Source organism: Canis lupus, chromosome 16 (assembly GCF_048164855.1).
Source record: "Canis lupus baileyi chromosome 16, mCanLup2.hap1, whole genome shotgun sequence".
Classification (NCBI taxonomy): Eukaryota; Metazoa; Chordata; class Mammalia; order Carnivora; family Canidae; genus Canis; species Canis lupus.
The window spans coordinates 38,609,375-38,637,221 of NC_132853.1; the positions used below are offsets into that span (position 1 = coordinate 38,609,375).

A 27,847-nucleotide genomic window follows, 5' to 3' on the forward strand; every position below is an offset into this window, starting at 1 on the left:
AGGAGGAAGGGAAGTCCTGCCCCTCCTGAGCGGACAAACACAGGAACCCAAGCCTGCCCAGCCCTCCTCTGCACACCTCTCCTGCTCTCCTCAGCCAAGGACTGGGCCTCTTCCTGGGCACAACACATGGGATTCTAAGGAGAAGATGCTGTTCCCTGCCTCAGTGGGACACAGACACTGACATCACTTAGAATCACACAGGGACCCACAAAAGTCTTTATTTACAAATGAATTGAGTGAACTTCCCTCATGTGTTACAAAAAAACAAACAGACACACACACACACAACTTTGCACCTACAAAGTTCCTCAGAGGTACACGTACTGCTGGAAGAGGGCAAGCAGGGGTGCGGGGTGCTGAGGGCCTGGGCTAAGAGCCAGGCTGCACACATTCTTCAGGTGCTGGCAGTGAGCAGAGGAAATTATGAAAGAAAGAAACTGGGAGACGTCTTAGAGGTCAGATATCAGGATAGGGGAATAATCTGGAAATGACATAGGGCTCTTACATCACATGGATATGAGCAATGATGTCTCATCTTCCTTCACTGTTCCCTTCTGAGGCGCCTGGGGCTGCGTTCCCCCAGATGGCCCCCCGCGGCCACTCCAAGCCCCTCAGAGTGCAGCAATGGCCTTGGCGGCCACCTGGCGACCCAGAGACAGGCTGAGGTCCGTGATGGCCAGAACCACCTTGGGGCTGGACATGGCTGATACCTTCACCAGCTCTGATACCTGCCAGACAAATGGCCACTCACTGAGGCTGCTCTGGTCCCGGGGGTAGCCCTCCTACTCTGAGGGCTGTACTTGAACCCCATCTGCGTTAAGACTTGCTGCCCCCATCTGAGCACCAAGGTGGGGCCGGGCCAGGCCGGGCCGGGCCTGGGGCAAAGCACTCACGGTGGTGAAGGGCATGAACTGCAGGATGCTGCCTCGGCTGCCCTGCTCCAGGCAGTCCACACACTCCTCCATGAACCACTGCACAAACTGAGTGTGCGGACCAGCGGTGCGTGACCCCAGGATGGAGGAAATGAGCAGGAACAGATTGGCTGTGCAGAAGGAAGAGGGAAACACTCTGTGAGGGGGGATCTGAGAAGAGGAGAGACTGGGAGGTAGTGGCACTGAAAAACAAAAAGAAAGAAGTGCTCAGAGTGCCCCCCAAATGGGGGCGTCAGAAAGAGGAAGTGTGAAAGGAAATCGTGGGACTGGATGGGAGCCTGGGGGTGACAGGAGAGCCAGCAGCTGGGGAGATGGAGGAACGAGATGGGAACACATAACAGGGGTGAAGGGGCACCAGGAGACCCCCCCCCTCCAGCTAGTGAGGCCTCAGCACCCCCATTCCCCAGCCAGAGCGCAGTGGAAGGACTCACCCAGGACTCGATTCAGCGGGTCTCTCATGTTAACTGTGTGCAGCTGAGAGGCTGACAGGGAGCTGCTCATGGAGCGGTCAGCTGTGGGGCCAAGTGGAGGGAGCCTGAGGCAGAGGCCCCCTAACCTTTCAAAACCCCCCTTCCCAGGGGATGCCCTCACCCATCAGGCGTGGAGGAAGGCGTGGGGAAGTCCCCAGATCCAGAGTCACAGAGGGGCCCTAAATACAGAGATCTCAGAGGGAGATGAGAGAGAACATTTGGTGAGCACCGCCAGGTGCCAATCTGCTGGCTGCACACAGATCAGCCCACCTCATCCTCACACCCTCACTTCACAAATAAAGACACTAAGACTCAGGGATCCCTGTGTGGCACAGCGGTTTAGCGCCTGCCTTTGGCCCAGGGCGCGGTCTTGGGAGACCTGGGATCGAGTCACACGTCAGGCTCCCGGTGCATGGAGCCTGCTTCTCCCTCTGCCTGTGTCTCTGCCTCTTTCTCTATCATAAATTTAAAAAATTAAAAAAAAAAAAAAAAAAGACACTAAGACTCAGATTTGCTGAGTAACCAGCCAAAGGTCATAAGGTTTGTGGGTGGCAGACATAGCACCCTTCCTCTGCCCAAGTGCACAGTTGGTGCCCTAATACCTAAAAGGCCTTAGAGAAACTTCCTAGACTCAAGAGAAATTTCTGGAAATAAGAAAAATTAAATGCCACAGAAGCAGCCCTTGGCAGGGAGCGGTAATGACATCAAGGGGAGCTGGTAGGGGAGGGGTGCTCTTCAGGCAGGAAGAGTGGGGAGCAGCCCCAGTCCCAGCCCAGGCCTCAGGGCCTGTTTCAAGGGAAGGAAGACCAGAGCTCGTGAGTCAATGGTATAGACTGTGCCTGAGGTAATGAGCTCACTTGTGATGAGTAAAGGGTAGGGAAGGGACGGTGGTATGTCCGGGGCTGGGCTGGGGTCTGGGCAGAAGAGCTTCAGTCTTCCAGAGAGTCCCCAGCAACCTCTGGTCTCTCCGTAGGCAGAAAGCAGAGCAGCAGTGGGGAGCAGAATGGGACAACCCCCCACACATTCTCTGACAAGCAAAGATGCTGGCGGCCAGGTACTACGCCACGCAGCTTTCCCAGTCAGGAGTGAGTTCCCAGGAAAAGGAGGAGCCTGCCCAGCCCCATCTGAACACTCACTGGGACTCGAGAGGATGTTGGCATCTTCCTCATTGGAGCTCAGCAGGCGCATCAGCTTTGAGGGCTGCATGTCATCCAAGGGGAAGAGACTGACATAATCCTGGAGGGTGGAAGGGTCACTATTAGCCACCCTGGGCCCCCAAGGTTTCCGTTATCAGGGAAAAGAGTTGCGGCTCATACAGGAGTGAGGAAGACTCAGCTCCCCATAGGCCTCTGCCGGCATCTCAGTAGGGCCAGCCTCCCTCACCCTCCCACAGTCCTAATGAGAGACACCCTCACACGGACACCCCTGCAGATGCTTGGCCAGCCAAGCCCTGACACAGCCACCCAGGGGCAGGACCCGTGCCTCCTACCCCAAAAGCCTCAGTAAATGTCTGCTGAGCACATGAACAAGTGAACAGAGGGGTCCCCTACCTCGATGTCTTCACGATGTCTCTTTTTTTGGCGGGAGGATGCCTGTCCCTTATGGGAGGAATAGGAACTCAGGGCACACCAGACAGCTAGCCTGGCAAAGGGTTCCAGGAGAAGAGGGTAAAGTCAGAGGGCCCCAGAGCGGGTTTCTGTGCCTGTGCCCCAGCTGACAGGGCTTCCCCACAGCCCAGCCTCCCTGGGCAGCCCCAGGCAAGGGGCACTCGGCACTGCTGTGGGGACTTGGGGTTCAAAGAGAATCCTACTTGGCCAGAGCAGTGCCAGGGGGGTCCATGAGGCTGTGCCACTTGGAGGAATCGGTGAGCAGGCCAGGCAGGATGTGGCCCAGCAGGACCAGGGTCACTTGCTGCATGTCCAGACAGAAGATGGAGTAGAGCAGCTCCACGGCCCGCAGAGTGTGCTCCTTCCGTGTCTCCTTCAACAGCTCCTGGATGAACAGGGAAGGGTTTGGAGCCAAGGGCTCCCGACACAGGGTTCTCTAGGAGGGCACACAGGGGCAGCCACACCAGCCTCTGGCCACTGCTCCTGAGAAGCTGGCTCCCCTCAGAGCCCAGGAGCCCCGAGACCAAGCCCTGCCTCTGTATTTTGAGGAATCTTCTCACAGGACTGATGCAGCCTCTCAGAGAAGCCCCGCCAACCAGGCTACATATAGGACTCTGGTCCTGGTTGGTATTTTCTCAGCTCTCTCCCAGTCTGAGGGTACTTGCTCCCCCAGCCAAGGACTGGGTGAGCATCTGGCCCCCTAATTGCCATGCCCTTGGTACCTTAATCAGGTTGTTGCAGAACCAGTAGACACCTCCCATGTGCAGCAGGGTGTCAAAAATGTGGATGGAGCGACTGTCCACCCATCCTTTCTCCAGCACCTTGGCAAATATGTCCGTCAGCACCTCCTTGATGGGTCGCTTGGGGGGCAGCAGATTCCAGTAGGGCATTGTGTCCACACCCGTGGATGGGAACTTGATCTGGGTGGCTGTCTGCTGCAGCACGTCAGCACACATGTGCTCCAGAATTGAGCTCATGATCACCACCCTGGGGGACAGGGAGAGGACCTCAGGTTCAGGTTCAGGCAACACCAGGTTTAAGAGCAGAACAAACACCCAGGCCAAACTTATCCCAGGACTTGAGTTACGGAAATATTCCTGGGGAATGAACCCCATTCTGTGCTGAGGGAGGAGACAAGAGGAAGTCACAATCTCCTAGCAGACCTGACCCTACTGGTCCTGCTCCTGGCAGGTCTCTCACCTGCTGGGCACAAAGCCTAAGGTGGGGGGCAAGTTTGCTCTCCTCCCCCAGGTTATTCCAGTGACATATTCATATTTTCTCTTTTTCTGTCTCCAACTTCCCCCATCCCTCAAACCTGAGCCCTGCCAATCCCTGGACATAAATAAATACAATCACTTCCCTCTGGGCTGAGTGCTGGTGGGGGGGGTCCCCGCCCAGCCTTGGCCTCCTCCCAAAGTAAACTGTTACTTCCAGGACAGGGGCCCAAGGGCTGCCCCACAAGACTCTTCCCGGCCTCTGTTAGCTGGGCAAACAGAAGCATATGTCCAGGAATTTTCTAACAGTCTTTGACTGAGTTAGCACTCAGACCCCCATGAGTTACCCGGTGAGTTACCCAGTGAGTTACCCAGGTCTGAGTGCTAACTGTTCCTGGAATGCTGGATGGCTCTTGGAACGTTGCTATGATTCTCAGAGCCACTTCTTTCCACCTGCATAATGTATCCACAGATTTCCCACTATTTCTCACCCAGAGAGGAGTCAGGGTGCTTAGCATGGATTATGTCAGAGCAAATTCTCCATTACTTGTGAAGGAAGGATGTGAGGGAAGAAGAACAGAGAAGGAGGTGAGGAAAAAGATGTGACCTTACAGGCCCTCACCAACCATATCTAGGCACAGTGTTTCCACTTCTCCACTCTAAGGCACCCTGACAGCTACTTGGTGAGCCCTCTCTCCTAGCTTACCGGTCGTGCATGCTCACTTCATAGCAGCACCATTTGCAATAGCTGAGAGGTAGAAGCTACCCAAGTGTCCACTGACCGATGATTGGGTAAACAAAATGTGGCACATACATATGATGGAATACTATTTTGAAGGGAATTTTGACACAGGCTATGACATGGATGAACCTTGGGGACATTATGCTAAGTGAAATAAGCCAGGCACAAAAAGACAAACACTGTAGGATTCCAGCTACATGGGGTACCTAAAGTAGTCAAATTCATAGAAAGAGAAGGTAGAATTGGTGGTTACCAGAAGATATGGAGGGGAAAAGGGGTGAGTTGTTAATGGGTACAAAGTTTCAGATTTACAAGAAGAAAGGATTCTGGATGTCTGTTTCACAACAATGTGAGTATCTCATGTTGCTAAATTACATACTTAAAAGCAGTTAAGACAGCCAATTTTATGTTTTTTTTTTTTTTAAGATTTTATTTATTTATTCATGAGAGACAGAGGGAGAGAGGCAGAGACACAGGCAGAGGGAGAAGCAGGCTCCATGCAGGGAGCCCGATGCGGGACTCGATCCCGGGACCCCAGGATCACACCCTGGGCCAAAGGCAGGTGCTAAACCGCTGGACTACTCAGGCGTCCCTATCTTACTAGAATTTAAAAAAGAAAGTTATTAGATAGGGGAATGACCCAAAACCACTGAACTCAACACAGATGGAAGCTGCCAGGGAGGTCCCCCTCAGCTCTGAAAAGCCATGGCAGGAAAATGTCACAAAAGATAGGCAGTTGGGAGGATAACGAGGGTGCGCAGGCCCAAGGTTCATAGTTCTACAGATGGGTTCCAGGTTATTAGCTACAGCTAATAAACTACTCTGTTCTGCTGGTAAGCTAGTTCTTCAGAACTTGAGCTCTCTGAAGACCAGAATCACAGCTATTCAGGGTCTGCGTTTCTGGGACACAGCAGGGGCTGGATCGTAAACACTCCTGGCTCAGAGACACACTCTAAATGTTGCTGAGTCAGTGCATGAACACGTAAATAAGAATGTGAGTGAGCAAGTGAGCAGCATGTTTGGGAAAGTAAGAGAAGAGGGGGATACTAGTTACTGGAGGTGCCAACTTCTCACAACAGGCCTATAGAGTTCCAGAGGGGAGGGGATGGGTTACTGACCTCTCATTGTAGAACTGCAGGGTGTTCTCACTGTACAGCGGCCCTGCCAGCTGGCGGATCATCTGCAGCGACTTCTCACGCTCATCCAGCCCCAGCATCCGCACGTGGGCCACAAGCCAAGCCACAGCACATACTGCCAGACTGCACACTTTCCCCTTGATATTATCTGTGATTTTCTGGGGAAGGAAAGGGTGACTGAGGCCGCTTTCTTCCCCGCCCTGTCACTTTCCCTGGCCTCTGTGGGCAGCTAAGTGCAGCAGGTGGAGTCTTGGACTGCATCCCCCACCTCTTTTCACCACAAATATGCCTTTCCCAAAGTTACCTGGGTGGGAGGGAGTGGCTAAGCCTATGATTACAAGTAAAATCAACATCCAAACATGAGCTCCTGGATTAAGGGTCTTTTTGTTCTTATAAAGTGTAACAAGCTATCAAACACGGGCTCTGTGTCTCAGGGAAGAGAAAAGGTTGCTGGAAAGGTGGGGCTACCTGGATGGACTCGAAGGCCAGTACCCCATTCTCCCAGGCATTGAGGATCTCCAAGATGGCCGCTGAGATGCTGAGACAGGCTTCGTGCCACTTCATCTGCCTACGAGATGTAGGGGGGAGAACAATCACCACGGGGGAGTGTGGGATGGGCTGAGGGAGAGGGTCATGGCCTGCCCCCACCACCACTCTTGGGGCAGGCACCCGGCCACTGACACCAGCTTCATCTCCGAGGAGTTGTTGAGCAAGGCCACCAAGGACTCCACTTTGGTAGAGTCAGGCCAGAAGCATGGGTGGTCAGGGTTCAGGATTTTGCCCTCTTCGGGCATGCAAGTCTGCATCCACGTCTCAAAGAAGGGCACCTGTGCTCCTGTGCTTGACTCGGACAGAATCACCTAGGGAAGGAAGGGAGGGAGGGAGGGTCAGCAGCCAGTGCTCTGTGCCTCAGTTTCCTGCCCCACTGCTGCTTCTTTCCAGCCTGAAGAACTAAAGATGCACTGGTCTCAGGGAGAAAGACAGGGGCTACGCTGCCACCTAGTGGTGGGTGTGGGTGTGGCACTGAAGGATTCCGGAGTAACCAAAGGGGGCGTCTATGGGCCCAGGGGCACCTTCATTCTGCACCCAGCAGAACTAAGTAGCTTGCGGGGTGGGGAGGGGCGGCCAAGTTACTGGTCATTTCCTTCCCCCTCTCCCTGCCCACTTGGTGCCCCTAATCTTGACTGCTCTCCTCTCACTCACCTCTGAACCATAGGTCTGGGCCACGTGGCACAACATGAGGAAGGAGATGTCGAAGAGCAAGGCTCGAACTGAGGCTGCTTTGGCTACGGGGAACAAAAAGCCTGACTCCACAGCCTTGAGCAGGGCCCAGAACCCTCGTCTGGATCGGAAGGGGGGGGTCAGGATTTGCCTCAAGGAAGGTCAGTGATCAAGTGGCTCCTTCAAAGCTCTGAGGCTCAGAATCCTTTTCTTGAGTCTCAATTGGAACATCATCCCTTCCTTGGAATCCAAGACTCCTGATACCCTCCTCCTTCCCAGCACCCAACCAAATCATAAAGAGGGAGGGCAATAGACAGAGGTGGTTTTGGAAGAATTCTTTGCCCAGCATTCCCCTTTCAAGGCTCCCCAAAAGCTTCAGTCAGTCATTGCTCAGGGGAGAAAAGAGCCTCCCCAGGAGGAGCAACGGGCCCTCTGTCCTCCCCTGTTCTCTCCCCCGACCCTTCCACAGTGCTGGGTCCGGGGGGCACAGAGCTGACTTACCGAGTTCTTCATTGCCATGTGTCGTGAATTCATTCAAACTGGGGGAGGAACAGAGATAGGTCACAGCAAGCAGGGCAAGGGTTCAGGGGGCTACGCCTGTCCAGAAAGGCAGTCACTAAAGTCTGAATTAAGGGTGAAACTTAAAATGAACACTACCACTACAAAAAGAACTCTTTGTTTTTAAAAGATTTCCAAGGCAGCATGCCTGGCTGGATTGATCATTAGAGCATGTAACTCTTGATCTCAGGGCTTTGAGTTTGAGTTCCAAAACAGATGTAGAGATCATTTAAAAATAAAAATCTTGGGATCCCTGGGTGGCGCAGCGGTTTGGCGCCTGCCTTTGGCCCAGGGCGCGATCCTGGAGATCCAGGATCGAATCCCACGTCAGGCTCCCGGTGCATGGAGCCTGCTTCTCCCTCTGCCTGTGTCTCTGCCTCTCTCTCTCTCACTGTGTGCCTATCATGAATAAATAAAAATTAAAAAAAAATAAAAAAATAAAAAAAATAAAAATCTTGGGCAGCCCGGTGGCTCAGCGGTTTAGCGCCGTCTTCAGCTCAGGGCGTGATCCTGGAGACCCAGGATCGAGTCCCATGTTGGGGTCCCTGCATGGAGCCTGCTTCTCCCTCTGCCTATGTCTCTGCCTCTCTCTCTGTGTGTGTTTCTCATGAATAAATAAATCTTTAAAAATAAAAAAAATAATAAAAATAAATAAAAATCTTGGGGCACCTGGGTGGTTCAATGGTTGAGCATCTGCCTTGAGCGCAGGTCATGATCCCATGGTCCCAGGATCGAGCCCCGCATTGGGCTACCCCCTCAACAGGAAGCCTGCTTCTCCCTCTACCTGCTTATGCAGGTGCACGCATGCTCTGTGTCAAACAAAATCTTTAAAAATAAAAATCTTAAGAAAAAAAAAATCCAAGGCCCAGAGAACAGCTCACCGGATGGAACAAAGTTCTATGTATCAAATTCCATGTCAACCAAAGAGTCAACAGTGTTTGAGAGCCCCTTAGTAACAACTGGGCGCACCCGAATCCCTTCACTCCACCATTTAGTGCCTCTCATCTCATCAAACACCTCTACTTCATGCTCAGCAGCAGAGAAAAGAGCACTTGACATCCAGAGACCTGGCCCTTCGCTCAGTGTCTTCAACTGGGATGCTCTGGCTTGCCCTAGGCATCTCCAGGGAGACCTAGACCCTGGGGTCTTGCCCCTACTCTGCTACCTCTTCCTTTGGACACGCCTTCCCAACTCGGTTAGGGGCTCACCATTCCTTACTTGATGAATTTCCGGGCAAAGGATTTAAGCTTCCCAGTGGCAGCAGCGGCGGCCAGCAGAAGATCCAGACTCTTCCCAGAGAGCATGTGGCCCAGGACTCCTAGCAGCCCCTCTGGGGACTTGGAGTGGTCTGCATCCATCGTCTAGGGACACAACAGGAAATCAAGTCCTGAAGAAAACCCAAAGACCTCCCACGACCACCAGATACAGCCTAATCAACCAGAGCTTCCTGCTCTGCACGTCTCCATCAAGTGGCATACCACAGCCTGAAATCCAACCTATATCTTTCTGACTCCAATCTGGAAAATCACTCCCCAAATCCATCTGCTCTCTGATCCATTCCTCTCAACTAAACTGGGATCATGGCGGTAGGGGTGTGGGTGTGTGTGTGTGTGAGAGTCCCCACTGCTTCTGCAGGAGCAGGTGGAAGCATCTACCACAGTGCCTATCTTCCAAGCAGTGCCCAACAAATGCTAGTTTTCATTGGCAGCTTCCCTGCCTTGCCTGCTTCTCTACTTCCAAAGTAACTACATATAAAAGCCAGAAGACAAAGAGGTCTACAGCCTCAATTTCCTTTATCTGGAAGCAGAGGCAAAAGTGGAAAACAGGAAGAGATGACCCTGGAGACAAGGGAAGGGCATACTCACCTTGAGGATATTTGTGACAGTGGGTTCTGCCCGGAGGATCAGCCCAGGATTGGGCTGGATGTTGGCATTTTCTCCTGATTTCAGCTGGGGTGCATGTTCCCGGTCTGCTGCGCTGTGGCCATAAGCCATTGGCCAAGAGAAGGGAAAAGAAAGAAGTTCCTGATGTGCTCCCTGGTCCAGCGCCAGAAGCAGAGGCCCAGAGAAGGTGGGGAGCATAGAAGAACCTCTGCGGTTGGGGTGATGTTCATGCATGCATGTCCACTGGTGTGACTGCTTCAGTTTGTCACTGATCATTACCTCAACTCTGAAAGTTCACTTGAGATTAAAGGAAGATTTAGGATTTTTATTGTGTTCACAGAGGGTGAGAATTCAAGTGCAGCACCCAAGGGTGCAGAAGCCTAGTGCACAGAAACCCGTGTCTGCCACTCCTGGTAAGCCTAGGCATGGCCCCAGGCACCTGCACGGGAAGGGGAGAGGCACCCAGCAGTCCAGCCTGGACAGGAGGAAAGGGGGGCAAGCGGCACGTCAGCCAGGCCGGGGGGAACTCATGCTTACCGCTTGGCCAGAAGGTTGGTCACACTGGCTTCGGACAGAAGCCCCTGCTTGCTACATTCTTGGAGGAGGAATTTTGTACAGTCACAGCTGTGAGGGAAAAAGATCATGAGGGGCCTGGGCACACAGCAGGGATGACTGAGGGATGGGGACAGTAGGCCTCTGCCTCGTTTCCTCCCTCCTTCAGGATGGCAGATGGGCTCTGGCACCCAGCAACTACGGGGCTGGGGCCTCCTGCCCCTGCTCAGGGGTACGAACCAGGTGACAGTCCCCTGAGATTGGCCTGGCACAAAGGAGCTGGGGAAGAGCCAGAACACCTTCTAGAAGGTAGAGCAGGGGTGAGCTAGGGGAGTTCGTACTTGCAGCGCTGGTCAGCTTTGTCCAGCAAGGGTGTGAGCTTCAGCAGGAACTCAAAAGCACAACTGACATCCTCGGTAAAGTCCTACAAAGAGCCAGAAGCTGCCATCTGCCTTCTGGGTCCTCTACTCCACCCATAGCTTGTGATGCAGGTTTACGAGGACACCCCATTGGACATAAACACCAAAAAGTTGGCCATGCCCACCACTGGCTTCCAGTGACATGACAGGGAGGAGTGTAGAGGACCAATCTCTACACTGGCCCTGGTCACCTCTGCATCTCGTGTGGCCTGGCCACCTCTATCTGGAGAATGGGCATGCACACAAGCATGCGCACTTACCTTTCCAACCTGCCCCCAGGTGCAAGAATGCAAGACTGACCCCTCCCTTGCCCATTTCTCCTTTGCCCTTGTGGAAACAAGGATTCACGAATTCCCATGACCACCTTTCCCCTAATCTCATTTCTTCAACTTACCTTGTCCCCATGACAGTATTTCTTTAACTTCACCAAAACCTGTGGAATCTAGAGAGTGAGGCAAGAGAAAAACATGAAGATCAATTTCTTCTCTCTTTCCCCCAGAACTAAAGGCATCCCTTCCATCTCCTTGTTCTGAACAGACGCAGGATCCCTTCCACCTTGGAAATGAAAGCACTCTTAGGGCCAAATTAGAAAATTGGCAGGCATCTAAGTGCTTAGTGCCCAATGCCTACAGGACACAGAGACCCCTCACTTCTGCTGTCTCCACAAGGAATTGCCATAAGCAAAGGGAATCCTGATTCAAGGACCGGGGCCACTGCTCTGGCTCCTATAACTGCCCCGCGCCAATCTTGCTGATGACTGAGCTAAACGGCACCTGTGTGCTAAGAGATGGCACACGCCTGCCAAGTAGGCTAAATATAGCCCCAGGACTTTCAGAGAAAAGACTCGATGGGAACTTGCACCGGAGGACCTGGCAAGCTGCAGCCAACACCAGCAGGGAGAAATGCTGGACAAAGATCCTAGGTGTTGCTGCTTTTCCTGAGAACCATTTCTAGACTTGGCTCTGTTGCTCCCATGTGCCAGGTACCTTAAGGAAGGTGAATGCTGTCCACTTGAGCTCCTCCGTACCCTCGGGAGACTCGATGAGCCCCACAAAGCAAGCTTTCCAGATCTCCAGGACAAAAAGTGGGGTGGGAATATGCTGTAGGATGATCCGAAAGTGAAGACTAAGAGGGTGTCCATCCCCCTTCATCTTCTGAAGGTCCCAGGGTTTGGGGGGATGGTAGGGGCCGGTCAGGCAAGCTCAGAGACTGTGCAGGACAGGTGCTTCACGACTCCAATGTGAGAACAGGTGAAATGGCACCACCGTGCACGACAGGGATCTGATTGCCACCATGGGATCAGGAGAAATCCCCTTCCTCCCAAGAAGTACCAGAAGAATCCTCCCCACTGCCCCAAGTGGCCAGGCCACCATGTTGATGGAGAAGCAGCCCTGGGCCCCCCACCTGCATGCGCTTCACCATCATCAACTGTTCCACCAGGGGCTGGGTCTCGCCTGTCAGGTTCATGGTGCCCTCGAGCAGGACCACGGCATGAACTGTGGGGTAGCCGGTCTTGTGCAGCTGCTCCGAGTGTACAGCCAGCATTGTGGGGATGCTGAAGGGAACGGGTACACAGCGAGGGGGCAGGTGAGAGCAGGTGAGTGGAGGCCAGGAGCCACATCTCCCCACCCACACCCAGGGCCTTTCCTCTCTCCCTCCACCCCAATCAGCCTGGGGCCCAGTACCTCCTAATGAGCGTGCCACACTGCTCAGCCTGGCTCCGGAGCTGGGGGTTGCTGAGACTGGCCAGGATCTCCCCGAGCTTCAAGAGAGAATGCTCAATGGCAGTCCAGGAGGCTGGTGGAGAAAAGGACATGCAGACATACGATGGCAAACAGAGAGGAAGACACTGGCCCTGAGCTCCTCAACTGGCCTCTCTGGGCCCTCAAACACACACATGGAGGTTTCCCCTGAGGATGACATGGAGGCCAGGGGCCTGAGGGCAGCATGCACGGTTTCTAGAAGGGGGATGGGGAGGTGAGCACCAACAGTGAAGGCCCTAGAAACTATCCCCAGAGGCCTGCCTCCTAGGGTTGCACGTAGCTGACTTTAGAGCCTAACACAGATATGGCTTAACATGGGCAGTGGCAGGGAGAGGCACAGCGGGGCTGGAGTCCAGCAGCTAGAACAGGGAGGCAGCCACAAATCGCCTTAGAAGCAGCCAGCCTTGCAAGCGGCCACCACTATATAGGGCTAAGTTAGATTCCCAACCAGCCTCCCGGGTTCACCCCTGCCTTGCCCTGTTGAGGCCTCTGCTCTCACTGCCCTCCCTCTTTGCAGGTGCCCACACTCATCACCACCTCACAAACTCACTCTCCTCAAGCCTTTGTTCAAGCCCAGATCCTTCCTTCCACAACTCACCCAACTGGTCCAACCCACTGACCTCTCCTCCTAAATGCTTGTTTCACGGTCTATACCGCATTATTTTGCACTTAATTAAGAGTCACTTATCCTAGTTACAACTCCAGAGGGTCAAATGATGAATACTGGTACCAACTAGCCTGTTAACCTCCATGTGGCATGGGGAAAAAAACAAAAAGGTAAGACCTAAGATCCATTAAAATTAAGGTAAATATTCATTCACTTTTCAGCCACTAAAACCTTTGTCAAGGGCTCAAGATAGGTAAGACACTATCAACATAGTCCATTTTTATGGAGGGATCATCTCTCTGGACTTTTGACAGGTAACAAAACATACTTTAAGAAGTAACAAATATACAAATCCTATAATAAATTCTCCAAACAGGTCCTGAAGACCTGGGTGTAATCCATTCTAGCATTCTTGCTGCTGGAGAGTAAGAGAACCTTAGGTGGCCTCAAGCTACTACACGACTGTGGCCTTGGGCCCCATGTCCAGAAACACTAGAGTTTCCCCTCCTATCTGTCTCCTCTCAGACTCTGGAGAGTTCCAATATTTAACATCTGCACCTGAGTCAAGAGGTGTATGATACAACAGGCCTGATAGCAGACAGGTACCATGTTTAAAGGGACATGTTAGGCAACACTCAAACAACAAGAGGCATTTGTTTTCAGATGAGTAGTGTGGAGACAAACACAAGGATGGATGGTGTGCTTCTCTTGTCCTCTAATTTCTTCCATGTATATTACATACTGGTCTTGCTCCCCACTAGCATGTATGCTTTTTGAGGGCAGGGACCCTGCCACATGCTCCTTTGGTAGCCCCCCACCCCCCGCCCCCAGCACCTGGCACAGTGCTGGGCATACAATAATGCTCAGTAAATACCTGTTGGTTGATTGGCTCGGGTGCCACCCTGCCCAAGTCCCTGGGATGTATGCAATGCTTATGGGGAGAAAAAAAAGGAAGTGGGATGATTTCAGATCCTCCTGGAAAGAAGTGGGATGGCATCCTGCCTCTCCCCTCTCAATTAAAGAACCGGCTATGGGAACAGTGGCAGGTGGGGCTCAGGGGAACCAGGGGACATACAGGCCTCCTCTAGTTTGGCGATGTGGAGCAGGGCCCGGTTCTTGGTGCTGCTGAGGGTCTTCTCCAGGCGTAGCAGGCACATGGCAAGCTGCTTCTCCCCAGCTGCTGGAGTGCCGGCCTCCAGCCCCTCCCGGAGCCGCTCCGCAGAGGCTGCAGTGCAGCGCAGCAGCCAGTGGAGGGCGCTGAGAAGGGCCCGGCACAGCCCGATGCACTCCTCTGCTTTGCCATGACAGCTACCGGGAAAGGATGCAAAATCTGTCTTGGCTCCAAGGGCTGAAATATTACCCACATCAATGTTCCCCAGAGTGCCTGGCACACCCCTACTAGGGAAGAGAGCTGGGAAGCTAGCAAAGTCCTAGGGAAGACAGCCCCGTCGACTTCCACCAGACACGATTTCAAATGAGCCACTCCAAAGAGAAGAGGCCTTTTGTCCTAAGGGACTAAGTAGAGAAGGATGGGGATGGGTGGGTGCAGAAGAGCAGATGGGAAGAAGTAGTGCAGGAACCCACTGGGTTGGTGTCAGTCTATGGGCTAAGGAGCTTCTCTTTTACACTAAGATAATGCTGGAAGCTTATGAGCCCTGCCATTACCTCAGTCGGTCACAAAACATGTCCATGATATCCAGCAAAGCCTGGACACACAAGTCCCGGGAAAAGTCATCAAACTGTGGAAAGAACAGTAATGATGCTACGGAACATCCCAGTCGACCGCTGGTCTCACATGTGAGGCAGATGGCATATTCAGGATGCCTGCTCTTCTTTCCTCCTACCTCAGGTTTCAGACCCGGCATTCTTTCAACACTGAAAATTGGCTCCTAATTGCCATCCCCCCACTTCCCAGGATCCTCCCTCCTTCCAATGGAACACAGCAAGGCCAGCTACAGGCATTATGTGCTGCCTGTCCAGCCTCAGAGTTCCTATGATCAGAGCAGTTGAGGAGGTCAGGCCCCATCCGTCACTAACATCTCCCTAACCCCCTGCCCTCCACCTAGCTTGTTTTATGGCTCTGGTCATACCTTACTGATTGCCGTGAGGACAGAGGAGTAGGACACCATCTGGAGGGAAAGAAGAAAAGACAAAGTTCAGACAACTAGTGTCACACAGCTGGACAGGACCTAATACTGACACTTCGCGTTTCTCCAGCTCTCCAAAAACCTCAACCCTCTCAAGAGGCCTTCTTCAACCATTAAAAGAAGAGGCATTGTCCCCATTCCTGCGTCTATCAGATCACCGTAAATGACATCATCAGCATATGCCCACTGAGAAGATGAGGGTGGGCGTTCAAAGGTGCCATGCTCCATGTTCACGTGCTACTCATTGTCCACTATGTACAAGGTTAAAATGACTGCTGGGAGACAGAAGAATGGACAGGAATGAGGTTATGTTACTTTACTCCTACAGCTTCTATAAAGAGCACTTTTATTTGCACAAGAACTGGAGATGAACAAACATTCCCTGCAATGAACAGGTAGCACTTGCACCTTGAAACAAGTAGGAAATTTCATTACATACAATTCTTACTAAATTTCTAGGACTTACTCCCCAGGACTCCTCCAGGACACCTTTGATCAACCCCAACCTCCTGCCAAAGCTAAAATTCTTCCCTGTGTGCTCCAAGTAATTCCCTTATGTACCCATTACGACACAGTGGGTGCCTGTTGCCCCCACAAAACTAGGGGCTCCTTGAGGTCAAGGATGCTTTTACTCAGGGATCACCATGAACTCACAGAGAATGTTTGCAGAATGAGGAAGTAAAAACACACCCCTGGATGAGCATTTCTCACAGTCACTTCCAAGGTTGCACTGTCCCATAGGGAAGCCACTAGCCACACGTGGCTGTTTAAATTTAAATTAGGTAAAATTGGGATCCCTGGGTGGCGCAGCGGTTTGGCGCCTGCCTTTGGCCCAGGGCGCGATCCTGGAGACCCGGGATCGAATCCCACATCGGGCTCCCTGCATGGAGCCTGCTTCTCCCTCTGCCAGTGTCTCTGCCTCTCTCTCTCTCTCTGTGACTATCATAAATAAATAAAATCTTTAAAAAAAATAAAAATAAAAATAAAAAAAATAAATTAGGTAAAATTAACAATTCAGGTCCTTATCAGACTAGCTACATTGCAAGCACTCAACAGCCACATGTGGTTGGTGGCTACTGTACTGGACGGCACAGAAATAGATCATTTCTGTCATTGCAGCAATTTCTATTATATGATATTCCAAAGATTCGCCAAGTTGTTAAGAAATTTTACACACATACACACACACAAAGAGAGAGCTTCTGTGTGATAGGAATTTGAGAAACCCTGGAATAAAGAACTTTCTTCATTATAGGGTATCTCTGAATCATAATATGTTTATATGCATTGAGAACCTTTAAGATAAATGGAAACAAAAAGCTTATTTGAGTGAGGGAAATCCTCCCTAAACTGTGAGCTCCCTAAGAAAAGAAATGCTGGTGAATTTATATCTGAACCTAGCCGGGGCCTAGGACATAGTAGGTCCTCATTAAGTTTTTATTGCTTTTGGGATGCCTGGATGGCTCAACAGTTGGGCGCCTGCCTTTGGCCCAGGGTGTGATCCTGAAGTCCCTGGATCGAGTCCCATATTGGGCTCCCTGTATGGAGCCTGCTTCTCCCTCTGCCTATATCTCTGCCTCTCTTTCTCTCTGTCTCTCATGAATAAATAAAATCTTAAAAAAAAAAAAAAGTTTGGGGATCCCTGGGTGGCTCAGCAGTTTAGCGCCTTAGGCCCAGGGCATGATCTTGGAGTCCTGGGATCGAGTCCCACATCGGGCTCCCTGCATGGAGCCTGCTTCTCCCTCTGCCTCTCTCTGTGTGTCTCTCATAAATAAATAAATATTTTAAAAATAAATTAATTAATTAATAAAATAGTGTTTATTGCTTTGGATTGATGAATTCTAGGATTGAGCATTCTGAAAAAATTATAAAGTAAATCTCTATTAGTAAAACCTGTTCATCACCATAAGACTGGAGATGTAATTCAAAAGAAATAACTAACATATCCTGAAGGAGATGAAAATCTACAGAAAGTCTTTTAAGTTATCATATTAAAAAAATAATTACAGCATGCTGATAAAATATGAATAATACTTTAGAAAGTAGTGACAATTATATACTCAAAATCAATAGCAAAATATACCAAAATAAAAAAGCAGAATACAATGATAGAAACTGTTAGGATAATCACCTGCCTCATGAGTTGTCTTTCCTAGAGAAATCAAAATTTCCAAAGATTTAAGAAGAAAGTGAAGTGAGCCTCAATGGCCTTAGTATGATGGATTTTACATGCATGGTAATGCCTTCTGTGTATAATTTCTCCAGCATGTGAACAGAATGCTCTCTGTTCGGACACCTCTAACTAGTATTCTTGAATAAACAAGAGCAAAACACACAGAGGACTTAAATACACAATTAGTGTTTAGCGCCACTCTCAGCAAGATGTTCTGTGAAGCCATAGCTGGTGTCTGATGGTGATCAGAAAGTTGGGAGCCTGCCTGGGCAGGATGACCATAACGTTCCAGGCGAGTGTTTGTTTATTTATAACTGATGTCCCCATAGCAAGAGCTTGGCAGAGAACTGAACCTTGTTGGATACCAACCTGAAGGGGGAGCTGGATGTTCCCACTGAAACTGACCCCAAATTACCAGAAGAGAAATCCCTCTAATTCTGTATGTTCAGAGGGGTGATGTATGTTCCAATGTATTTATGGTCTCCAAATTCAGAATTCTGTCCAGTAAGTTTCTGCTAACAGTATCAATAAAGCAATGCTACTCTTGAGACCTAAAAATACTTTCCACAAGACGAACTAGTTTTCATAGCAGGATTTAACCTATTCCACTCTAGATTTATCTACCAATCTAGAAGTTCTAAGCTACCAAGCCCCTGAGGTTGGGGACCCTCTATGTGGCCCACTGCACACCTGGCTAGCCTGGATGGACCTGCAGCTGCTCTCTCCTCTCCTCTGTTTTCTTTTTTTCCTTTTCTTTTTTTTCTCCTCTGTTTTCCATATTCAACACCCCCAACTACTCCTAAGTGTCCTCCATGTGCACAGACTGGACTGAAAAGCCTCTAGACTCTGAAGGAAGAATCAATGACTAATAGCACTTTACAAGTACTGAAGCTCCTGCATATGCATTTATTTCTGTTACTTGCTCTCTCTCTTGCTTTCTCAGTAGTGTTTACACAACTCGAGATTCTTCTATCTTTAAGAGAACTTCCTGCAGACCCCCCATTTCCAATTAACCACCACACTCTCTCTCCTGCTCTCCACAGACATGCATCCTGTGTACTCACTCTCTACCTCCCCATCTTCCGTGCTTAATTCAACCCACTCCCATCACTTGTGTCCTGACCACTGCAGGAATCTCCTCAGTAAGCTCATCAACAAACTGGTTGTTAAACCCCATGAGAGCTCTGTGAGATTCTCAGTTCCTATCTCACGGACCTCTCTCAGCAGCACCCAACACCAGGAAACACTTTCTCACTTTTCAGTCCTCTCCTCCCTTGGCTGTTCTCGATACCACTCTCTTGCTTTTCTTTCTTTCTTTTTTTTTTTTTAAGATTTATTTATTTATTCATGATAGAGAGAGAGAGAGAGAAAGAGAGAGAGAGGGAGAGAGAGGGGCAGAGACACAGGCAGAGGGAGAAGCAGGCTCCATGCCAGGAGTCCGACGCGGGACTCGATCCTGGGACTCCAGGATCACGCCCTGGGCCAAAGGCAGGCGCTAAACCGCTGAGCCACCCAGGGATCCCCCCTTTCTTGCTTTTTTTCCCTCCTCACTGGCATCTTCTTTTCAGACTCTTATGAGGAATCTTTTTCCTATGTATATTCCATTGGTTCCTTGGGAATTTGGCTTGGGTCACTTTTTTTTCTTTTTAAGATTGTATTTATTTATTCATGAGAGACACACAGAGAGAGAGGCAGAGACACAGGCAGAGGGAGAAGTAGGCTCCATGCAGGGAGCCTGACGTGAGACTCAATCCCGGCTCTCCAGGATCACGCCCTGGGCCGAACATGGCGCTAAACCTCTGGGCCACCGGGGCTACCTTTGGGTCACTTTTTTTTTGCTCACTCTCTACCCTCTCTGGGAACTGTCATCCATGCCCACAGCTTCAATTAATTACCATCTACAGTTGACAACTCCAAAATCAACAGTGCCAGTCTAGGCTACTTCTCTTAAGTTCTGGAAATGGATGTTCAACTGCCTATATTTGGAAGGCAGCTATGCTAACCACTATACCACCAATGCTCAACTGCCTATATTTGATACCCCACACAGGCACCTTACTTAACAAGGCCAAAATCGAGGGCACCTGGGTGGCTCTATTGGTTGAGCATCTGACTCCTGATTTCAGCTCAGGTCATGATCTCATGGTCATGGAATCAGACCCTGCATCAAGCTCAGTGAGGAGTCTGCTTGAGATTTTCTCCCTCCCTCTCCGTCTGCCCCTCCCCCTGCTCATGCTCTAGGTCTGTCTCTAAAATAAATAAATAACTCTTTAAAAATACATATATATTTTTTAAAAAGAAGGCCCAGGGCACCTGGGTGGCACAGTTGGTTGAGTGTCCAACTCTTGGTTTCAGCTGAGGTCATGATCTCAGGGTCATAAAATTGAGCCCTGCCTGTGTCAGGCTCTGCTTTTGGCACAGAGTCGACTTAGAACCCCTTCTCCCTCTGCCCCTCCCCACTATGCTTGTTCTCTCTCTCTCAAATAATAAATCTTTTTTTTTAAAATAATAAATCTTAAAAAAAAAAAAAGCCCAAAATCCATGTCTTCTCCACCCCTCAGCAGCACCACAACCCTAACAATGGCCCTACTCTACTCTCACTGTCTCCTTATGATCCCATCAACCATCTAGTTGTCCAACCCAGAAACCTAGGTACTAGCCATGATTTCTTCCTCTCTCTCATGCCCTCATTCAGGTAATTACTGAACCTTCTCATTTGCCACCTCCTAAATGGTTCTTGAACTCATCATCTCTGCTGCCACTTCCCATGCTTATGCTAACATCATCTCTTACCTGTATTACTGCAATACCCTAAATCAGGAGTTGGAAAACCATGGCTCACAAGCCAAAACAGACTTATCATCTTTTTGTATATAAAGTTTCATCAGAACACAGGCATGTCCATTTACTTATATACCATCTATATCTGCTTTCAAGCTATAATGATAGAATAATGGTGACAGAGACCACATGGCCTGCAAAGTGGAAAGTACTTACTATCTGGTCCTTGCCAAAAAAAAAAAAAAAAGCCTGGACGCCAGGTTGGCTCAATGGAAGAGTATGTAACTCTTCATCTCAGGATCGTGAGTTTGAGCCCCAAGTTGGGTGTAGACTTTATATAAATACATAAATAAATACATACAATTTAAAAAAATATATATCTAACTAAATGGTCTCCTACCTCCTTCTAACTAAAACTACAACCAGAGTGATCCTTCTAAAATTAATCCACAAATTCCCCAAATCCACAAAGTCAAGGAAATCCCTATCAAAATACAATCAGATTTTTTTTTTAAAAGAGTTTAACAAGTTGATTTTAAAACCTGGAAAAGAAAATGCCTGAAAACAGCCAAGAAATTTTTGAAAAATAAAACAACTAAGGGAAGACTTGTCTAACCATGCATCAAACATACTAGAAAAGTATAGTAATTAAAACAGTAAAGTAAAAAAAAAAAGAGTAAAGTCCTATTACAAGAAAAAACAAATATATCAATGAACTAAACTATCAAGAAAGAGACGTTTGTCTGTAAGAGAATTTAGGATATGACAATAAATTGCCTATTCAATAAAGGCAGTTGAGCCAACAGCTCATCTATTTGGAAAAATAAATAAATTTGGATCTTTTCCTCACACCACAATAAATTCTAAATGGATTAAACAAAATAAATACAAAACATAAAAGTGAAAGTGAAGTGTTGGCAGAAATTGGAGAAGAATATATTTTGGTCCTTGGAGCAGAGAAGCCCTTAAGCAAGACAAAAGCCATAGAGGAAAAAAATGGTTAAATCTGACAACAAAAACATTAAAAACTTCTGCATACTAATAAAATAAAACCAAAAAGTAAAAAAAAAAAAAAAAAAAAAAAAAAAAGAGCGATAGTAAATGCCAAACATAAATAACAGGGCAGCCCCAGTGGCTCAGCGGTTTAGCGCTGCCTTCAGCCCAGGGTCTGATCCTGGAGACCTGGGATACAGTTCCACGTTGGGCTCCCTGCATGGAGCCTGCTTCTCCCTCTGCCTGTGTCTCTGCCTCTCTCTCTGTGTCTCTCATGAATAAATAAATAAAATCTTAAAAAAAAAAAAAACATAAATAACAGATAAGGATTACAGATCAATTATATTAAGACACTTAAAAATCAGTAAGAATTTTTCTTGGGGTTCTGTGGTAGTGGTTGCACAACTCTGAATACACTATAATTCAGTAAATTGTATACTTTAAGAGGGTAAATTGTATAGTATGTGATTTATATCTCAATAAAGCTTTTACAATAAAAAAACAAAAAAAAGGGCAAACGATATGTATAAGCAATTCCCAAAAGATATACAAAGAGCCAATAAACATAAAAAAAAAGTTCAAAATCACAATTACAGAAACACAAATTATAATGTGATGTAATTTTTGTTTTCTAGAAAGGAATTTTTAAAAATTCCATTCAGCATCAGAAAGGTGTTGGGAAACACTTTCAAACACTATGCAAGGGGTGTAAATTAATAACCATCCTTTCTGGAGGGTAATTTGCAGGATCTACTGCAATTGAATATGTGGGAATTTCTTCTCTTCTCTTCTCTTCTCTTTCCTTTTCTTTCTTTCTCTTTCTTTCTTTCTTTTTTCTTTCTTTCTTTCTTTCTTTCTTTCTTTCTTTCTTTCTTTCTTTCTTTCTTTCTTCTTTCTTTCTTCTTTTTTCCTTCCTTCCTTCCTTCCTTCCTTCCTTCCTTCCTTCCTTCCTTCCTTCCTTCATTTATTTTAGAGAAAGTGGAGGGGTTGGGGAGGGAAAGAGAATTGTAAGCAGGTTCTGTGCTGGGCATGGACAGACCCACCCAGGCACCCTGAATATGTGGGAATTCTTTAAACTAGCAATTCCATTTCTAGGTATCTATCCTAGGGAAACATTCCTAGTAGTGCAGACAAGTATAAGATTATTTAATGAAGGATGCCTGGGTGGCTCAGTTGGTTAAGTATCTATCTGACTTCGGCTCAGGTCATGATCTCAGGGTCCTGGAAATGAATCCCACATCAGGCTCCCCGCTCTGCAGGGAGTGTACTTGTCCCTCTGCCTCTCCTCCTGCTTATGCTCTTGCACACTCTCTCCAATAATTTTTTTAAAGAAAGTTCAATGAAACATTGACTATAACAGTAAAAAATTAGAAACCTGTATTACAGTACATATAGAACATTTTGCAGCAAATAAAAAGAATAAGGTAGATGAATATGTGCTCACATGGAAAGCAGACATAAGCCAAGAAGAAAAAGGAGTACAAGAACTACATGCCACCTGAGGGATACTACTCAATTTTTTTTTTTAAGATTTTATTTATTTATCCATGAGAGACACAGAGACACACACACACACAGAGAGAGAGAGAGAGAGAAAGAGAGAGAGGCAGAGACACAGGCAGAGGGAGAAGCAGGCTCCACGCAGGGAGCCCGATGTGGAACTCGATCCCAGGACTCCAGGATCATGCCCTGGACTGAAGGCAGGCGCTAAACTGCTGAGCCACCCAGGGATCCCCTACTCAGCAATTTAAAGAGAATGATCTGCTGACATACACAGCCACATAGATAAATCTCAAATACATGGGCAGCCCTGGTAGTGCAGCGGTTTAGCGCCGCCTGCAGCCCAGGTTGTGATCCTGGACACCTGGGATCGAGTCCCACGTCAGGCTCCCTGCATGGAGCCTGCTTTTCCCTCTGCCTGTGTCTCTGCCTCTCTCTCTCTCTCTGTGTCTCTCATGAATAAATAAATAAAATCTTAAAAAAAAAAACTCAAAAACATTTATTTTCTTCTAAAAGACTTATTTAGAAAGAGAGAGAACAAGAGCATACAGGGGAGGGGCAGAGGGAGAGAGAATCCCGAATCCCAAGCAGACTCCCCACCGAGCACAGAGCCCACACAGGGCTCCATCTCACCACCATGACATCACAACCTGGGCAGAAACCAAGAGTCAGATGCCTAACCAACTGCGCCACCCAGGCACCCCTTAAAAACATTTATGTTAAACAAAAGAAGACAGAGTATATAGTGTTTGCTATATGATTCTATTTCTATGAAATCCAAGTATAGACAAAACTAATCTACAGTGACAGAAAACAGTTAGTGGTTGTAGGAGGACAGGCCAGAAAGGGGCACAAGGGAGCTTTCTGGGAAAATGGAAATGTTCTGTATCTTATTTTGAACATTAGTAACATGGGTATATACAGTTGCTAAAATTCACTGAATTCATCTTAAGATCTGTGCATTTTATTGCTATAAAACATCTATATAAGGCAGCCTGGTTAGCTCAGTGGTTTAGCGCTGCCTTCGGCCCAGGGCATGATTCTAGAGACCTGGGATTGAGTCCCACGTCGGGCTCCCTGCGGAAAGCCTGCTTCTCCCTCTGCCTCTGTCTCTACCTCTCTGTTCCTCATAAATAAATAAAATCTTAATAAAATAAAATAAAATATCTATACATACACACACATACACAAATCCTATCACACCATTCCTCCACTTTAAACTCTTTTTTTTTAAACCCTACCTGGGCCTGGAAAGTGGCCCTAAGGTTTTGGGTTTTGTTTTGTTTTTTTAAGATTTTATTTATTTATTCGTGAGAGACACGGGGGAGGGAGAGAGAGACAGACAGACACAGGCAGAGGGAGAAGCAGGCTCCATGCAGGGAGCCCGATGTGGGACTTGATCCATGCTCTCCAGTATCACACCCCGGGCTGACGGCGGCGCTAAATGGCTGAGCCATCCGGGCTGCCCAACTTTAAACTCTTTAAATGACTACTCGGTACCCTTGGATAAAGTCCAAACTCTTCAGCATCACCCACAGGTCCTTTATGCTTTCCCTTATCTCTCTCTAAATCCATCTCCTTCCTTTTCCTTTTTTTTTTTAAAGATTTTATTTATTCATTCATGAGAGACACAGAGAGAGAGAGAGAGAGAGAGAGAGAGAGGCAGGCAGAGACACAGGCAGAGGGAGAAGCAGGCTCCATGCAGGGAGCCCAATGTGGGAATCGATCCCAGGACTCCAAGATTACTCCAAGCCGCCAAGCCACCGAGGGATCCCAATCCATCTTCTTCCTGACATGCTAGCCCAGCAATTCTCAAAATATGGTCCAGGAACCCCGGGAATCTGTGAAGTTAAAACTATTTTTTAAATATTGCTAAGATTGGGGATCCCTGGGTGGCTCAGTGGTTGAGCATCTGCCTTCAGCTTAGGGCATGATCCCAGGGTCCAGGGATGGAGTCCTGCATCAGGCTCCCCGCTAGGAGCCTGCTTCTCCCTCTGCCTGTGTCTCTGCCTGCCTCTCTCTCTGTGTGTCTCTATGAATAAATAAATCTTTAAAAAAAAAAGTATTGCTAAGATGTTATTTGCCTTTTCTACTCTCATTCTCCCACAACTGTATGTGGAACATCCCAAAGGCTCCATGACATGTGAATCATATAATTAAATGTGTCAACAATTGGAATATCTGTGTAACCCAGTAACAGATATTTTCCACATGACCACTTCGTGATATTATAAAATCATGCATGAGTAAAAGATCTGTTCAAAATGCAAGAGAGAGACCAATGGATTTCAATGTAACAGAGTATAAAAAGTTCATTGAGTGGAGCCTGGCTCCAACTGAGCCAGAGCATGAGACTCTTGATCTCAGAGTAGTGAGTGAGTTCAAGCCCCACATTGGATGAAGAGCTTACTTAAAAAATAATTAACTTATTTTTAAGTTCATTTATGTGGTTTCACATCACCTGTTGAATTTTTGGTGTCAATGAATATCCAGTTATTTGAAAAGCTTAACATTCTCTGCCCTGGGCAGCCCTGGTGGCGCAGCGGTTTAGCACCGCCTGCAGCCGGGGTGTGATCCTGGAGACCTGAAATCGGGTCCCACGTCGGGCTCCCTGCATGGAGCTTGCTTCTCCCTCTGCCTGTGTCTCTGCCTCTCTCTCTCTCTCTGTGTCTCATGAATAAATAAATAAAATCTTAAAAAAAAAAATTCTCTGCCCTTTTCAAACTAAATGTCTGATGTGTAAGGCCAGATTTTCTTCATAAACTTCAACCAAAATAGCCTATTGCAACAATTGAATGCAGAAGCAGATATGAAAATTCAGCTGTCTTCTATTAAACCATTAAAGAGATTTGCAAAAACGTAAAACAATGACACTTTCCTCACTAGCTTTTTTGTTTTGGGAAATATGGTTTCCATTAAAATGTTATTTATATTAATGTGTAATATAACAGGCTTTATTTAACAGACTTTACTTTTTATTACTTTTAAATAAGTTCATAATTATTCTTTAAATTTCTCAGTTTTCATTTCTAAAACGGTAAATATGGATAGACGTAATACATATAAACAAAAGCTTTGTGGGAGTCTCAACAGTTTTTAAGAAAATAAAAGGGTCCTGAGACCAAAACTACTGCTCTACCCATATAAATTTTTTTCGGTTCCTAAACAACATGTGATTTTTGCCTCCCAGCCTCTAAATATGCTTTTCTTTCTGCTTAGTACACTCTCACCAATATGCCTGGCTAACTCCTATTAACAATACGATCTTGGTTTAAACATCACTTTCTCCAGAAAGCCTTTCCTGATTGCCTAGCTGAATTCCATGCCTCTCGCACATACTCCCCTAGTACTGTCTTAACCTTCGTCATAAACCCATCCTGTGGGATCCCTGGGTGGCGCAGCGGTTTGGCGCCTGCCTTTGGCCCAGGGCGCGATCCTGGAGACCCGGGATCGAATCCCACATCAGGCTCCCGGTGCATGGAGCCTGCTTCTCCCTCTGCCTGTGTCTCTGCCTCTCTCTCTCTCTGTGACTATCATAAATAAATAAAAAAAATAAATAAATAAAAAAATAATAATAATAAAAAATAAATAAATAAATAAATAAACCCATCCTGTGACTGCTTATGTCTGTTATTACTCACTAAATTCCTTGTGTACTGGGATCAGGTCTTGTTCACAGCTATATCCCCAGGGCCTATACCACTATCTGACACACTTATGAATATTTATTGATAGAATAAATTCATGTAACATTCATCACAACCAATGAAGTATTATTATTTTCACAAGAAAACTGAGGCTCAGAGAAGTGTTGTGTTGAAACAAATCCACCTAGAAAGCGAGAGCTGACGATTGTACTCCAAGTCTTTTACCTTCAAATCCTCACTCTCTGGAATAGGTGGGGCAGTTTACCTGGGAACTAATGGCATACTTCAGGTAGGACAGGATGAGAGGATTGGGGGAAGGTCCAATCATGGCCTGCTCCAGTAGTGCTTCTGCAAGGGGAATAACAAAGCAAGACTGAGTGGTTATAATTTTTATGGGTTTAGCCCTCCCATCCTTCCTTCCTACTCCACTTGAGACCTGCTAGGTTGAGGATGTCCCAGGTGGCTCCTTTGGGAAAGAATTTCTTCATGTTGATTGCCCACTGGTAGTCACTCCATCGCTCTTTCCAGGCTTGCAAAATGGCTTGCTTCAAGTTCACTACCTTCATGATTTCACTCGGAGAAGGGGCCGATGGCAGTCAGCTTTGAGGTGGGAGAAACTGAGCTAAGAGAAGGGGAGAGGAGATTCTGAAGGAAAGAACAGAGAAGGGCCAGGTTGAATGAAACGGATACGGGAAGATTTAAGGGAGGCAGAGGAACTACAAAGAAAAAATGGGGAAGAGGACAAGGAAGAGATTCTGTCAGGTTCCTCCCTCCTGAATCATCCTTCCTTAAACTGGAGCACTAAGAAAAGGGTGTCAAAGGGACTTAATATAAAGAGTAAAGAGGGTGGCAAGGGGTTAAGCCAATACGAATGCCTAATTACGCCCTCAGCTCTGGCTGCGTCCCTCAGCCCCTACCACCCCAAACCCACAGTTTTTCCTCCATTTCCTCCACCTCCCCCAACCTTGAAACTATAATTCCCTATTTCCTTTTCATCCACCACCTCCCCAATTTTAAGCCTACCGTACAAGCTAGTTCTACATCCTAGGTGTCGCCATCTTGGCACTTATCAAAGAGCTTAACTTCTATTGGCTGGGAGTAACAAACATGAGCCAATAAGAATGCGGCAAGAGACAGGTCACTCCACGATGTCTTCTGGGAATTGTAGTTCCTTGGCCTGGGCTAGTGAGAACCCAAGGGACTAAGCTAGTCAGCCTGCATTGTTTCTCTGCTTTGGAAAAGGACAGGCAGGAGCTGAAGCATCACAGAGACTCCGGGAGCGAAGACGGGGAGAGCTCTCAAAAGACTGCTCGTAAACAGGCGTCGCCCAAAGACGTCACTGTTGACCAGGCATTTAAATGATATTCTGACACTCTTTCGTTATATGCTAGTAGGCACAGTAGGGGTGTGGTTTTTGTTCAGTAATACGTTTTTCTCTTCTCTGGCCTTTTTTTTTTTTAAATCAATCAATTAATTAATTAATTAGTTGGTGCTCCTACACC

The 27,847-nt window shown here is 47.9% G+C and overlaps 1 protein-coding gene and 1 non-coding gene across 5 annotated transcripts; both read right to left on the bottom strand.

Moving 5' to 3' along the window:
* Positions 1-187: 187 nt before the first annotated feature.
* MED24 (mediator complex subunit 24) lies at positions 188-27,527 on the bottom strand. Of its 4 annotated transcripts, none has more exons than XM_072780428.1 (27): positions 27,369-27,527; positions 26,782-26,990; positions 26,611-26,693; positions 15,195-15,233; positions 14,770-14,843; positions 14,180-14,412; positions 13,979-14,035; positions 12,420-12,531; positions 12,139-12,289; positions 11,721-11,834; positions 11,129-11,176; positions 10,657-10,739; positions 10,301-10,387; positions 9,746-9,857; positions 9,099-9,241; positions 7,824-7,861; positions 7,305-7,387; positions 6,783-6,961; positions 6,570-6,669; positions 6,084-6,259; positions 3,732-3,996; positions 3,213-3,394; positions 2,953-3,043; positions 2,539-2,638; positions 1,364-1,444; positions 894-1,042; positions 188-728 (listed from the first exon to the last, which is right to left on the bottom strand). In XM_072780428.1, exons 2-27 carry the CDS (start codon positions 26,909-26,911, stop codon positions 612-614), a joined length of 3,027 nt encoding a protein of 1,008 aa, XP_072636529.1. In that variant the 5' UTR covers positions 26,912-26,990; positions 27,369-27,527; the 3' UTR covers positions 188-611. The 4 variants fall into 4 exon arrangements, with proteins under 4 accessions (XP_072636529.1, XP_072636530.1, XP_072636532.1 ...); XM_072780429.1 differs by having other exon boundaries at positions 26,782-26,967; positions 27,369-27,517; XM_072780431.1 differs by lacking the exon at positions 13,979-14,035.
* LOC140607666 (small nucleolar RNA SNORD124) lies at positions 7,469-7,572 on the bottom strand. Its single transcript, XR_012009626.1, has one exon. It is a non-coding gene; the product is annotated as a small nucleolar RNA SNORD124 (small nucleolar RNA).
* Positions 27,528-27,847: the final 320 nt, after the last annotated feature.